The 14,952-nt window shown below is 28.2% G+C and overlaps 3 protein-coding genes across 3 annotated transcripts, besides 7 other annotated features; all 3 read left to right on the top strand.

The window, feature by feature from the left end:
- Nucleotides 1–41: 41 nt before the first annotated feature.
- Nucleotides 42–79: a mobile genetic element.
- Nucleotides 42–79: a terminal%2Cinverted (terminal inverted repeat of Banshee-A3 transposon ID:TVAGG3_0149600).
- A 350-nt stretch (nt 80–429) lies between these two features.
- Nucleotides 430–576: a mobile genetic element.
- Nucleotides 577–1,576: 1,000 nt separating this feature from the next.
- Nucleotides 1,577–1,672: a mobile genetic element.
- Nucleotides 1,673–1,890: 218 nt separating this feature from the next.
- Nucleotides 1,891–2,931: a mobile genetic element.
- Nucleotides 2,932–3,035: a mobile genetic element.
- Nucleotides 3,013–3,035: a terminal%2Cinverted (terminal inverted repeat of MuDR-6/TvMULE4 transposon ID:TVAGG3_0149560).
- Nucleotides 3,036–7,234: 4,199 nt separating this feature from the next.
- On the top strand, nt 7,235–9,277 carry TVAGG3_0149550 (uncharacterized protein; the record flags this gene model as incomplete). The annotated part of the gene is made up of 1 exon (XM_001330082.1): nt 7,235–9,277. The coding sequence occupies one exon, from the start codon at nt 7,235–7,237 to the stop codon at nt 9,275–9,277; it is 2,043 nt and encodes a 680-aa protein (XP_001330117.1).
- Nucleotides 9,278–9,279: 2 nt separating this feature from the next.
- TVAGG3_0149540 (glycoprotein 38 family) lies at nt 9,280–11,211 on the top strand (the record flags this gene model as incomplete). Its single annotated transcript, XM_001330081.1, has 1 exon — nt 9,280–11,211. The coding sequence occupies one exon, from the start codon at nt 9,280–9,282 to the stop codon at nt 11,209–11,211; it is 1,932 nt and encodes a 643-aa protein (XP_001330116.1).
- A 303-nt stretch (nt 11,212–11,514) lies between these two features.
- Nucleotides 11,515–12,870, top strand: TVAGG3_0149530 (chaperone protein, calreticulin/calnexin family; the record flags this gene model as incomplete). Its single annotated transcript, XM_001330080.1, has 1 exon — nt 11,515–12,870. One exon carries the CDS (start codon nt 11,515–11,517, stop codon nt 12,868–12,870), a length of 1,356 nt encoding a protein of 451 aa, XP_001330115.1.
- Between the last annotated feature and the right edge of the window lie 2,082 nt (nt 12,871–14,952).

The raw sequence follows: 14,952 nt of genomic DNA, 5'->3' as shown, positions 1-14,952 counted from the left end.
GTGCTCTATCAAAAGTTCCAAAAATTCAATATTTTAGCTTTTCTGAGGGGTCACTTTTGATGAATTTCTGTTTACAACATTATTAACTTATTTTCCAAAAATATTTTGAAATGATAAATCTGAATTTGAAAATTTCAAATTTATTAAAAATAGAAAGGAGAAATATTATCGATATCTTATGGTGATATGTTTTATAAGGAATTTATTAAAACATTGATTATGTCAAATTTTTGAAATGAAATTTAAAACTTAATTAAATTACTATTATTTTGATGTATAATGGATAGAAATCAGTATTATAGAGCTCAAATTAATAAATATAAAACATCAAATTTGATATCATCAATAAGATTGCAAATGAATAGTGAAATATTGATTTAGAAAAGATGTAAATCAATTAACATTCTCATTTCTATCTAAATATCTTGAGGGGGCACAAACTTGCCCAGTGAGGTGAAGTGAAAAGTGATGGGTTTACATGTCAGAAATGTAAAGTGTCAGATTTGAAACAAAAAATGGATTAATTTATTATTATATGATAGAGAGATTTGGTAAGTTACTATCAAATTTGTAAGTGTTGCATGCTAAGTTCGGTCAACGATAGAAATTGAGTGGAAATTAATCGTCGAGGAAGTACGATTATGTAAAGAAAAAAAATGTTGTGGGATTTTTAATATTATATATTATTTTATAATAAAATTTTTTGAGTCATTTTAAGAAGCACATATAATTTTTTGAATTTAAAAATTAAAGTAGTGTCAAACGAATTTATCACTTAATTTAATACTCAGATTTCTTAAAATTAATGAAAAAAAAGGTTTTCTGAGAACTTTTGAGAATGGTTTTCAAATTCCATTATTGAAAATATATAGGTATTGTATGAAATTCAAACTCTATATTTATTAAAATTCTAAATTTTTAATAAAATAACTTTTCAGAGGAATATGATTTTGAATGGTTGATTCATAAGTATAAAAATGTCTACGATTTTAAGGAGGGAATTGTTCCTTATGAGGTATACATCATAACTATATACCTCATAAGGAACAATTCCCTCTTGATAGCTGGGAAACTTTCTCTGAATAACTTATCATTTGGAGAAAGTTTCCCAGCTATCTATTAGAAACTAAAGGCTGTGAGGCACTAATATATAATCAGTGCCTCATAGCCTTTAGTTTGTTATTAAAACGAGAAAACTTGTTCGAAATGATAAACAATTTCGAACAAGTTTTCTCGTTTTAAGGAGGGAATTGTTCCTTATGAGGTATACATCATAACTATATACCTCATAAGGAACAATTCCCTCTTGATATCCTGGATATTTTTGAATATATTTTTTTAATTAAAGTTCTCAAAAGTATTATCAAAAGTGATTTTTTTAAAATATCTCCAATTAATTAACTAATTAAAAGTATTATATTTTAAAAATTAAATAGTTTTTCAATTTTTTTGAAGGAATTGAGATACTTCCCACGACAATAAAATTGAGAGGTTTACATTATGACTGATCTTAGCATGCAACAAATTTGTAAGTAAGGGGAAAAAAGTAAGAAAGAAAAAAAATTTAAAAAATAAAAAGCCACTCGCTTCGCTCGCGGTTGACAAAAAGAACAAATTCGAAAAATAATTGTATGAAATTACGAAACTAAGCCACTCGCTTCGCTCGCGGCTTAAGAAAAGAACAGATTCGAAAAAAGATTGTATGAAATTACGAAACTAAGCCGCGAGCGAAGCGAGCGGCTGACGAAAAGAACAGATTTGAAAAAAGATTGTACGAAACTACGAAACTAAGCCGCGAGCGAAGCGAGCGGCTTAAGTAAACAACATATTTCAGATTATCGATACTAAAAAATTTTTTATTTTATGACATTTTTTTTGCATTTTTTTTCAGGGTGCACACGAGAGGATCATGTAAACTTCAGAATATAGAACCTTATTTTTAGGCATTATCTTTGCTACCTATTTAGGCTCGAAAAGCAAAACATATCAAAAAATACAACTTGACTCCATTATGACCCTTTCATGGAGGTAGTTTTTATCCGCTAGTATTTTCCCTTTGAATCTCTTTACAATTCGAAATCAAATTCAAATCTCAGTAGAAGAAAGGAAGAATCGACTTACTACGGTTGTAATACGAATAAATACATATATTTAATTATTTTTATTTACATAATAATTGTTTGAAGCTCATATTCCAACAAATTTTTAAATAAAAACATTAAAATGTTGAAAATGTTCATATATTTTAATAGGGTTTTGGCACTTTATTGAGGAATTACTACATACATAGTCGAACTGAACTTGATATTTTGAAATTTAAATTATTTATCAAAATTAAAATTTAACTTGAAATTTATAATTATTTAGTCATATTTTGCATAATTCTAAGTAGATTTTGTAAAAAATCAAGAAAGAAAAATTTTAACGTGCTTTATTTTTTCTTTTTTATAATAATACATATTATTATATAATTAACATATTCATAATGTTTCACCCTTTCAAAAATATAATCCTCCTCCTCTCAAATAAACGTACATACGGGTGGCCTCTTTTTTCAAAAAATTAAAATTTGAAATTTTGGGCTCAAATATTAGAGATTTTTTCAACCTTCAACGATATATGTTGTCTATATCAGACCTCCTTTCTTTTTGATACTTAACATTGTTCCTAAATCTTAGCCGTTAAGGCTGTTCTGAAAATATTTTTTTTTCGAAAAAATTCGAAAAAAATTCTTAAAATTCAAAAATCCCTTAATTCCTGAAGATTTTGGAAAAAAGTTTTTACATGAACATGTGTATATTATATGAAGTATATTGATAAGGTAAAAATCAAATTTTATTGCATATTCATCGAGAAAATAAACTAACGAATCCCTCAAAATTGAGAGGGTAATCCTCCTCCTCTCAAATAAACGTACATACGGGTGCACCCTTAAGAAGCTAAATTCTGAAGTTTACATGATCCTCTCGTGTGCACCCTTAAAAAATGCAAAAAAATTGAATACTTTACTGGCTGGGCAAATTTGTCGCCGCCCCAAATATCTTAAATATGTTTTATTGAATTTTATTTTTTCACTCCCTGAGAAAATTTTATGGCAAAATCGAATCATTTATATCACATCTATTTAAAGTGTAGTAATTGGGCTTCTGTAATTCCGTATACGTTTAAAATTTAGAAGTTGATAAATACGCTACTTAGCGCTTCATTCAGTGGATGAATATGCTAGATTTAGTGATTACCTTCTAAATAAAGGTTATTACCGCTATAAAAAGTGATTCAACACTGATTTGGAGATATTTTTTTTTAATTTTCATTAATTTTCTATCAATTAGACCGAATTTCACCTGAAATTCGTTTAGTAGCCAAGTACCTAGTCTTTTAAAGTAAAAAGACTCAAATCGAAGATAATTTTTTTCTCAAAATGTTTTTAAGAAGAAAATAATAGCGAATCAATAATAAGAATCCTCTGGTACCTACCAATACACAGGATTTTTCAAGCAATTTCAAAGTCGAAATTGAATGCGCTCTCAATTTTTTTCGATTTTTTAAAATCTTAATAAACAATATCTATATAGTAATATTTTTTCTAGTATTCAAATTACTCTTCAGAAAATTGAGATACCCCTATGATGGCCTTTTTAGGTGAGGTGACGCCTAATTGAGAGGGTCTCCCCCAATTTTGAATTCAGACCCCGTCACCTAATTACGATACCACTATATATAGAGGACAACACCCACACTTTTTAAATTATGAAATTACAGTAAATTAGCATCCTGTATTTATATTTTTTATGACTTAATTTTGATAGTTTTCGTTCAGAAATTATAATCATATTTTAAGTAAACATATATTAGTATTCTTCATTATTTGTTTGCCGCTTTGCGCCAACTAAATAGTGTATAATTCAATTTTTTCAAAAAATTATTTAATTTGGCCGAAGGTGGCGTACTTGCCCGAAGGGCAAGCGAAGCCACCTGAGGCCCCAAATTATATTTGATCAAATATATATCTTAGCACTGCAGATCAATAAATCACATGATATGCTTGTTTTTGCATTTTTAAAATGTATCAACAAGTTTCATTATAAATCTCTCTTAAATAGGAACTTGTTATCAATATAGAGCTATGATACTTCTCAATTTATGCGAAATATTTTCCTTCATCTATCGGCGCGTAGCGCCGCTAGATGATATATATATAGTGATTGTCTGTTGCTGAAACATAAAATGATTAAGAATCAAAAACCATTTCTAAAAATGTATTTTTTAAGACTTATTTTTGATAGTTTTCACTCAAAAATTTTCATCATATTTGAAATAATATCATATTCTTAATCTGAGCTATTTGATTGGCGCTTTGCGCCAATCAAATAGCGAAGAAAATGACTTTTCAAAATATTTATTAATAATTTATCATCAAAAGTCAAAAATCAATTAGAGATTATTATATTACAACAAATTATGAATCGTAATTCGTTAAAATAATTTTGCCGAACAAACAACTAAAGTTGTTCTCAAAATTTTATTAGCGGCGCGAATAGACAAAAGTGTCTGAAAAATTGAGAAAAATGCTTTATTTTCATTTCACATTTTCATCATTTCTTAACCAGACTTTTCAATCAAACTTCTAATGCATCACATTGAACTAATGACTTATTGGAGTGCCAGTCTACTTTAAAAGATTCTTAATATGTTCATGTAGTTTCAATTTAATTTTAAAAATTCTAAAATTTTAGATTTTAATCTCTAGCAAGTTCTTTGTCATCATATACTTAATTAGTCTTTAGCTTTACAGCTCCTAAATATCATTATAAATTACAAAATTTCGAATTTAATACTCAAATCAATATCTATGATCGCATCGATATCAAATTACTAAATAAAACTATTAGATTTTCAAATATATTACAATTTTTTGATATAGCTTAGACCTATTCTTCATTTGTGAACCAAACTTCAGCTCCAATTTTGTCAATTATCACGCCAATCTAATGTCTTACCGAAGTGTATTCATTTCACAACAAATTCTTAATAAATTCTTTGCTTTCAATATTTCATTTGAAAAATTTCTAAAATCTCAAATTGTTCTCTAAATTACTTCGATTTAGCTAAAAGTCTATCTTATATTTTACATAATAATCTTTAAAATATAATATTAATCACTCACAATTAAATTTATTTGTATAAACTCATTTCCTATAATCATAATATATTTATTTTGCCGAAGTTGGCTAGGCTTGCCCTTCGGGCAAGCCTAGCCAACTGAGTCCCGAAATTATATTGTTGAAAAATTTTTTGGAACGCGCGGTTTTTCAGAAAAAATTGAATTACCACCATTCAAATAAAAATATCGTATTTGATCTAATATAAATAGAGATTTATCATTCTTATACAATAAGGTATGTTTTTTAAAATAAATTATCTCTATCTGTGAACTTAAAATTCTCATCACAATATTGACAATCCAAAAGGCATTCGAGTCTAAAGAATAAAAATTAAATTTCCTAAATAAAGTATTTATCATTCTATTTCGTTCTTTTGGCCCATTGTAATTTTGAAACAAATAATCAAGAAATTTAATTAAAATTTAATATGAAATCATTAGATAGTTGTTATTACTATAACAATTCTATTATTTAAATACGAAATTTTTATAAATTAGTTTATATCAAATAGTAATTGATATCATTTTAAAGTATAAATGCTCATATATGGTTTTATTCTAGTTTTATACAATTTCTCATTGTTGACGATGACAAATTCGGCATCAGTGTGGTTTCATCCCGAATTTTTTATAAATAATTGAATAATAACAGCCTTGAATATCCCATATCCCTATGTTATTATAAATTATGCGCGAGTACACAGTTTTTAATCGCAATATTCCAATTTGATTAAAGAATTTGTTTTTTATCCTCATATCTATTATTCACATATGAAACATTTCGATTATTTATCATGTTTCTAGAATTTTATACTTGAATGAAAAGATCGATATTGGCCGTTTAAAAATTCTCATAATTTTTTTCTTTCATGCTAATGTTGAGGATTGTGTCATCAAAACATGAATTTTATCTATAACTACAGTTGTAAAAAAGTATTTCACGCTCAGAAAGTGAAAATATTCAACTTTTCAATAAATGCAATAATCTTCAGAAATCTTGTGAACGAAATTGATGATATAATAAACTACTATGCTACACATCAAATTTATTTTTGTTGGAGAATAATAAAAAATCTCAATATTTCGAAATGAGAGCTTCTCCTCAGAAAATTGCTAATCAAATTGTTGCTATATTATTGATTGATGTAATACATTAGCACAATTTTTAACATTAAAACTGGCGAAATTCTAATATTCGCGAAAAAGTTTTCCCCTCAGAAATTTTTAATTGCATTTTTTATATAAAATTCTATAAGACACATATAGTTGATTCTAATTTTATTTGTGTATCACCAAAATAACGAACTGAAAAAATTTGAAGTCTTTAAATCGTCTTGTTTCCTATTCCAAAAGAATGCTGTTGTTAGACTAAACAATTATTTTTTATTTAAACTAAAATTATGAATTGAATAGGTCAAAAATAGGAACGCGATTTTTGGGCTAAAATTCAAAAGTTTACAAAAAATTGAGAGGTTTTTCCTCTCAATTTGCTTTTCGCGTCTCAATTTGTGTCCCTAGTATATTATATCAAATTTGATTTCTTACCTAAAGAATTGTTGCATGTTTATACATTCACCCTACAGATTATTACACTTTATTTAATTCATTCTGACAAAAAGCTTCATGACATGCTTGTTTTTTAATAAACTTTGTATTGTTTCCAATGATGCTTTAAATTCTAAGTATTTTAAAATTTGATTTTAAGCTTAGATTCCATAAAAGAACATTAAAATTGTAAAGGTTCGAGGAAAAACGACTCGTTTGAGGGTAATTTTAGAAACAAAAAAATAGAAAATCCAGTATACTTGTTTACGACAAATCAATTTTTCCTCAAAGTTTTATTTCATATTATCCACTTATTTGAGACGATAGAAATTTGTGAAATTTTCTAAATTTCATTTTTATTTTGCATAATTACAGCCATTATTCACTTTTTACATTTTTTTTTCAATAGTATTGAAAAATTCAATTTTTTAATGATGTAAAAAAATGCGAAAGGAGAATATATCAGCTCCTATTGCTTTTGATTTAAAAATGATCATTTTGAATTTTTTTTCCTTACATTCGAAAATGTTTTTACTTTTTCTTCCTATCTTAAGTCATCAAGAAATTCAATGTGAGCAAATTACATCTCTCCTCAAATCTGATGAAGAGAATTCTCTAACTTGTTCTGGATTATCTCCTGAAAATACTTATCAAATAAAATTATCATCAGATCATACAAGTTCAACATTAGATACTACCTTTGAAAGTCCAAATACTTTGAAATTCAGTATTACGAACCCAGATGAATTTACACAAATGTACTTAATTGATCAAGATTCCGAAATATTTATACAAAATATTAAAATTGATGCGAAGCCAACAGTTAAAGATGTTGGTACTAATAATAAACAGCCATTTTTAGGCAGATGGATTGAATACACTTATGAAATTAAATTTGGATCCTCCTACACTGGAAGTGGAGAAGATAAATATGAAGTAGCCATTATAAACAGTCCAACTGAAAGCGAAAATTCCTTTACAGACTACAAAGTAATACTTAAAAATGCAAATGATAAAAATTACTTTTTCATTCCAAAAACTGTAACGCCTGGTGAAAATTTCCTTCTATTTCGCTTCCATTTAGTCAATGGAGAAACAGATACTGTCAGTAAAACATTCATACCGCCTATCCATGTTTTAATTCCAAAGGTTTCTGACAAAATTACTGCAGAAAAAACGTCAACAAGTATGTTTTTCGATGAAAGTAATACAGAAATAAATTTCGGTGTATATTGTACTCCTTCGGTCTATAGTTTTAAAGTTTATTACAAAATAGGTTCATATGAAGATACATTGTTTGGTGAGTATGAAGGTTTAGTTACAGATCCAATTTATATAGAATCATCAATAAATATACCAACAGATCTAACAGAAGTTCAAGAGAAAGTAACTTTTATTATGAAAGATACCGCAACATCACAAATTTTAGCTTATACAGAATACACAGATCTTATAATTGTTCCAAAGTTCGAAGTTGAAAATATTACATTAGCCAATCATAATATGATTTCGGATTACTATGTATTGCATAATCAAGAACCTATTACTGGAACAGTTACATTCAAAAATGAAGTTGCTTTTGACTATCTCATTTTACATTACAAATTAAAACGCCAAACTCTTAAACCTTTTGGTAAATCAAAAAGAAACTTCTTCTTCATTGTTCAATTAGGTGATATTCGATCCGAAAATTTGATTACCCTTAATTTCGAACAAAATAACGTCTTTAAAAATGGATACATAACATATAAATATGTTGAATTTACGTATTCTGTTAAATACTTTAAAAAAGATGAACAAAGAAAAGGAACTTTTTACGTAAAGCACAATATCCCGACTGAGATAAATATTGGTGGAAGATTTTATGAAAGTTCTACGATTGCAAATAATTATTTACAAATAATTAAGAACGCAGGTCAAGATTCCGCTGTTTATTTGGAAAATACTTGGCTCGGATATAGTAGTGATGTTGGTGGGATTCCATCAAAAATTTCTTTCGCGGTAATTATAGAGGACAAAGTTATAATATCAAAAGAATTTGATATTTATTGCTTTTCAGATTTTGTATGGGGGATCAATTCGATAACTGACCTCAACAGCGCACCCACTTACAAAATAGGATCAAGAAAGTTACTGAAATTAGAATTCTCTGAGTTAATAAATCTTGATGATATAACGTTCAGATATAAATATAAACCGACACAAAATGATTATTTCCGAGATCTTAAAATAGAATATCTGATACGTGTTCCAAATACCGAAAATGAAACTATTCTTTCATTTTTACTTCCAAGTCCAGATACAATCGGCCAAAATACGTTTATATTACAACCACGTGTTCCAGGGGTAAATGGATATAGTGACCAGATTTATTTAACAATTGAATCAGAATTGGAAATAACACATAGTTCAATCAATTGCAGAATGACAGAAGATTCATATGGATATGGACAAACTCTGTTATTCAAATGTAACATTTATGATATTGAAGAATTACCAATAAAATATAAGGCAAAGATAGGAAATCATTATTCCAAGGAGGTACCGCACAATACAATCTTAATGTGAGAATGGAAGCAGTTGGCAACGAAAATGAATATATTGCTTATGTAGAAAATCCAGCCCAAACTGGAGAGCAAATAACAATTTCTATTGCAATGATGAAAGAATATTATGGATCATCACTCCAATTAGTAGATTATTCTGAAATAACAAATATCAAAATATGTCCCACCCCTGATATCATTGTAAGTTCGCTTAATTCTTATCCAGAACTATATTCAACAGCAGCTCTTGGCTTCAAACTCAACTATATTTGTGAATTCAGTACAATGAAAGTACAATATAAGATGTCAGATGATGGGGATTACGAAGATGCAATATCAGTATCTAGTTTAGATAATTACAATATTTTCTCAGTAACAGTAAAATTACCAAAAACAAGAATTTATTTCAAATTTATTGACAAGTTTAATAATTCAAAAACAATAAATTATTATTTAGATCCTACAATATTTACATATGTTGAATATGATTGTGCCATTCAAGATCAAAAGGAAGAATACCATGGAGGAGATGAAGTTAACATCAAATGTACTGCAAAATCTCCAAGATTAGCTTATTCAATACATGAATTTTATTTCTTAGATTATTCTACATATGATCAATATAGATTAATGGCATCTTCTTCAGAAACTTCTGTTGAATTCTCAGTTACTCTTCCTGAACCAAAATCATCTTATCCTGTTTCACTTATCACAATATGTCAATCCATAAAATCAGATCCATCAATATCAATATACAGTTTTATTCCCATTAAAATCATTCCAAATTTCAAATTTGATTTCGATATTATATCAATGGACCAATCAAGTTTGAATATCTTGGTGAAATTGTACTTTAATTATCAAATGAAGTATAGTGTGAATTACGTAATATCGAACAGCAAAGTATATGAGAATTCTACTTTTACAACACTACAAGAAAATGTTTTTGGCACACCACATACATTTAGTATTCCACACAGTTTAGAATCAGATTATTATTTTGTTGGAATTTTACTAATATTTGAAAATTCTAAACAATGTTTTGCTACAAAAGAAATAAATTACATCGATGATAAAGTCTCATTAAGCAGGGTTGGCCATCACACAATAACTGCTGGTATATATGAGGTTAAGAAAGGATTCACAGTTTTACTCCAGCCACCAATTAAAAAGACAAAGACCGTTGTTTATGCAAAAATAGGAGAAGATAAATATACATTACTTAAGAATAATGTTATTGGCATTACCTTCAATGAAACCGGCTCTATTTATCTAGATGGTAAAGCAAGTATTCAAACCATTGTTATGTCAATAACTAATATTAAAACAGATGAAATTATGTTTTTGCTTGGAAGAAGCGAATTACGAATTGGAAATATGGAAAATGTCCAATTTAATATGAATAGTTCTAAAAATTATTTATTTGTTCTTTCATCATTTGATGGAAAAGGCAAATCGAGAATGGATGGAGATGTCAATACAGAATCATTAGAAATTGAAAATTACTATGCTGATGGCACATTGGTAGTTAATGAAGAATCATCAAGGAAGTTATTGGCTGCTTCTTCAAAACCAGATAATATTAACATTTATTCAATGCAAATTCATAATGATGAGTACAAGTTCAGTTATAAATTCAAAACAATGAGATCAAGAGATAAAACAACAGTAATAATTCATTCAAAGTTAGGTACTCATTACCTCGCTACAAAACCTGATTCATACACAGGAGATGAAGAACCTACTCCTACACCAGTTCCTGTTTCTGATGACTCCCAAAAAGGAGGAGCTAGTCCAGCAAAAATAGCTGGTGGAATTGTTGGAGTAATTGTTGTTATTGCAATTGTTTGCGTTGTCGTCTTCTTTGTCTGGAGAAAGAAGAAACAAGCAAAATACAATGACTCAGAAGAAGGTGATATTCATTCAGATTCATCTTATAGCAACAAATCAGCTTAATGTATTTCTTTTAAAACTTTTTTTCTTAATAATAAACATATAATTTTGAAACAATATATACAATCAAATATTTCTTTCCATATGAGAAAGAATAATAAATTATTGAAATATTCTTACTATTCAGTTAGAGGTTATAGAGAAAATGCATAAAAAACTACACTAGAAAAGAACTTCTCCAATATCATTGATAGATATTGTAATAATATAAATTTCAATTGTTAATTTCTATGAAGCTTGCCATTCAGCTTATCACAATTCTACTACTAATCTATAAAACTACTAAATATTCGTTTTAATGTTCAAATGCTTTTATCTTGCCTATTTTTCCTATCCTATTCTCTTTCAAAGGCTGACTTTTACGAATCATTCGAATCAGAAAATTCAATGAATGGCTGGATATCGACAAAGGCACCGGATTATAATGGCGTTTGGTACTTTGATAATAAGACTAAAGCATTATCAATGGCCACTTACGCAACAAGATATGCCATTACAAAGAAATTCAGTAACCCAATCATTTTAAATGACAAAGATTTTATAATTCAGTTCGAAGTCGAACCGACCACAACAATTGATTGCACAGGAGGATATTTAAAGCTATACGGCAATAAAAATCTCAATGAAAGAGATGTTTCGAACCAAACAATGTATACATTAATGTTCGGACCTGATAGATGTCAAGATTCAAACTCTATTCACTTTATTATCAAGCACAAAGGTATCGAAAAAAGTCTTAAAATTCCACCACACTCTAATTTAGGCAATAAAACACACTTATACTCATTAGTTGTTCGAAAAAATAATAACTTTGAAACTTTCATCGATAATGATAAAGTTCGAATCGGAAATTTCTTTACAGATTTCTATCCTCCAATCAATATTCGCGAAATACCAGATCCAGCAGACAAAAAACCAAAGGATTGGGTTGATGATGAATATATAGTTGACGAAACCGCAAAGAAACCAGAAGATTGGGATGAAGACGAGCCAGAATTTATACCAGATCCATCAAAAATCGATCCTCCCAAAGGATGGCTCCTAAACGAACCGAAAACAATCCAAGACAAAAATGCTAAGAAACCAGACGATTGGGATGAAGCTGTTTTCGGCCAATGGGAAGCTCCGCAGATCTCCAATCCCAAATGTGACAAAGCTCCAGGTTGTGGTCCATACGAAGCACCACTAATTCTCAATGAAAAGTACAAAGGAAAATGGGAACCTCCTCGTTACAGAAATCCACTTTACAGAGGTCCATGGAGACCAAGGATGATTTCAAATCCTGATTACGTAGAAGACAAACATCCAGCGAACTTCGGAGAGATATGGGCAGTTGGATTTGAGCTTTGGGCCGTGACTCCTTCTCTTTCTTTCCGAAAGATTTTGATTGATACAAATAATGTTGACGAAATTGTCAATGAAATGGATCAGAAACAGAAGAAAATGGTCCAACAAAAGAATGAAAACGAAGAAATTAAATTCAATCCTGTTTTGAATTTCGAAGATTTGAAAAACATTGACAACAAATTGCCATTCTTTGAAGATCTTGTGAATTCGTGGTCGGAATTCTACAAGAAAGACAAAGGAATGGCTATTAGCATGCTTTTGACAATGATCATTACACCAATCTTTGGATATTATATTCATAGAAAATTTTTCTAATTTTATAGACTTTCTTGTTACTTGTTTAAATATATAAAACTTTCTATAGATTATTTTTAAATATATTCTTTATTTTGACAAATTTGAAATCTTCATTATTCATTTTAAGTGTTTGAAAATATATTAATGGGCTCTTAAGCCCTTCTGACTTTAATTCATATTTTTATCAACAAATTAAACTAAACTTCTCCATAAATGAAATGGAAAAATATTGTTATATATATATATACTATTCATTTCATTGGTAAATCTATGTGATAGATTTAGTCAAACATCCACTTCACAAGTTGGATCAAATGAATCGAACTATTTGTACAGCATTCTTGTATAAAAAAGATTAGGATAATTATCGACTAGTTAGCCAGTAACTTTATATCTCAGTTCTAATATTAATAGCACAAAATGAGCGAAAATATATCCATTTTGTGTTATCATTTATCAAATTCATCACAAAGTTCTATAGCTTAGTTTATATTGAGGAGTTATCATGATAAGAAAAAGCATAGTTTACATTAGTATGAAAACATACAAATAGTCTTTTTTGAACAAAGAAAAGTAACAAATTTGACAAGTTTTTGGTATAAATACGGAGTATATATATTTAATATTAGATTTTTGGAATGTAGTAGATATAAACGAATTAGGTCCTATATAAGGCAAGTTTTGTCGAAAATATCTGAATATTATGACCTCTTCAATCACATCATAGTTCTGACATAGAAATTCAGCAGATAAATCTACTACAGAGTCAGGAATATAAATTTTTTTCAAATACCTTGCTCGGTTAAATGCCCCAAAACCAAAACGTGTAACTGTATTAGGAACCATATATATTGGAATATTTAAATAAGTCGGAAAACTGTATAAAATTGTCATGTCTTTGGAGAACAATATTCCATCAACAGAACAAAAATATAGGTTTTTTGGGTCAACATCAATATATTCTATTAGTCCCATATCAAATGGATTCTGTTCACCTAATTTTCGAACTCCTTTTGGTATGAATAAATATTTAATTAAAGAAATAAAGTCAAATCCTCCATCATCAATGGTTTCAAGACTTTCTGGAAGAGTTATATTTTGTAAGTTTGGAAATTTTGGAAATAAACTAGACGGAAGATGTGTAAAACCTTCATTAATAATGATATACTTTATTGGCGTATAATTTATATTATTTGGAAGGGAAACAGTTGTATCCCCTTCAAATGGGATCTTAAGTGTGTCATTCAATGATTAATAAATCTCGTTGGTGTTATTTGTATCAAAATACTCTTAAAATTTGAATTATATAACGTTTTTCTACAGATGATATTCCATTTTTTGATTGTTGAAAATTACTTAATGTGATTCATTAAGTGAATGAATGTTTTTTTAAATTATATCCAGTCAAAAATTATTTTATAAGACAAAATTTCGAGTTTGAATGAAACTTTACAAAATAAGGAAAATAATATAATGAGCACTAGGAAGTATTAAATATTTGTGCATCAAAACAATGAGACTAATCTTCGAATCCTATCCTAGTGACAAAGAATTATCAATAGCGACATACACAACAAGATATGCAATTACAAAGAAATTCAGTAACCCAATCATTTTAAATGACAAAGATTTTATAATTCAGTTCGAAGTCGAACCGACCACAACAATTGATTGCACAGGAGGATATTGAAAGTTCCAAAAATGCAGTAGGAACCTATTGTTAAAAATACACGATTCATTTCATTGGAAAAATCAAGTGATGGATTTATAAAAATAAACATTCACTTAAATAATATAAACAACAATTTTCACATGTTGGATCCAATGAATTGAGCAATTTCTACAGAAAATTTGTAGAAACATATTTAAGATAATTTTCGACTCACTAGAATATATGTCTCAGTCCTCATTACCATACCACAAATTGAGGAAAAATCTGTTTAATTTATTATCATTCATCAAATTCATTACAAAGTCATATAGCTTATTTTATATTAAGAATGATCGATATAAGAAAAAGCATAGTTTACATTAGTATGAAAACATACAAATAGTCTTTTTTGAACAAAGAAAAGTAACAAATTTGACAAGTTTTTGGTA

This window comes from Trichomonas vaginalis, chromosome IV (assembly GCF_026262505.1).
Source record: "Trichomonas vaginalis G3 chromosome IV, whole genome shotgun sequence".
In the NCBI taxonomy this organism is placed as follows: domain Eukaryota; phylum Parabasalia; order Trichomonadida; family Trichomonadidae; genus Trichomonas; species Trichomonas vaginalis.
The sequence above is the reverse complement of the archived record's forward strand: the minus strand, read 5'-3'. Positions and strand labels throughout refer to the sequence as shown.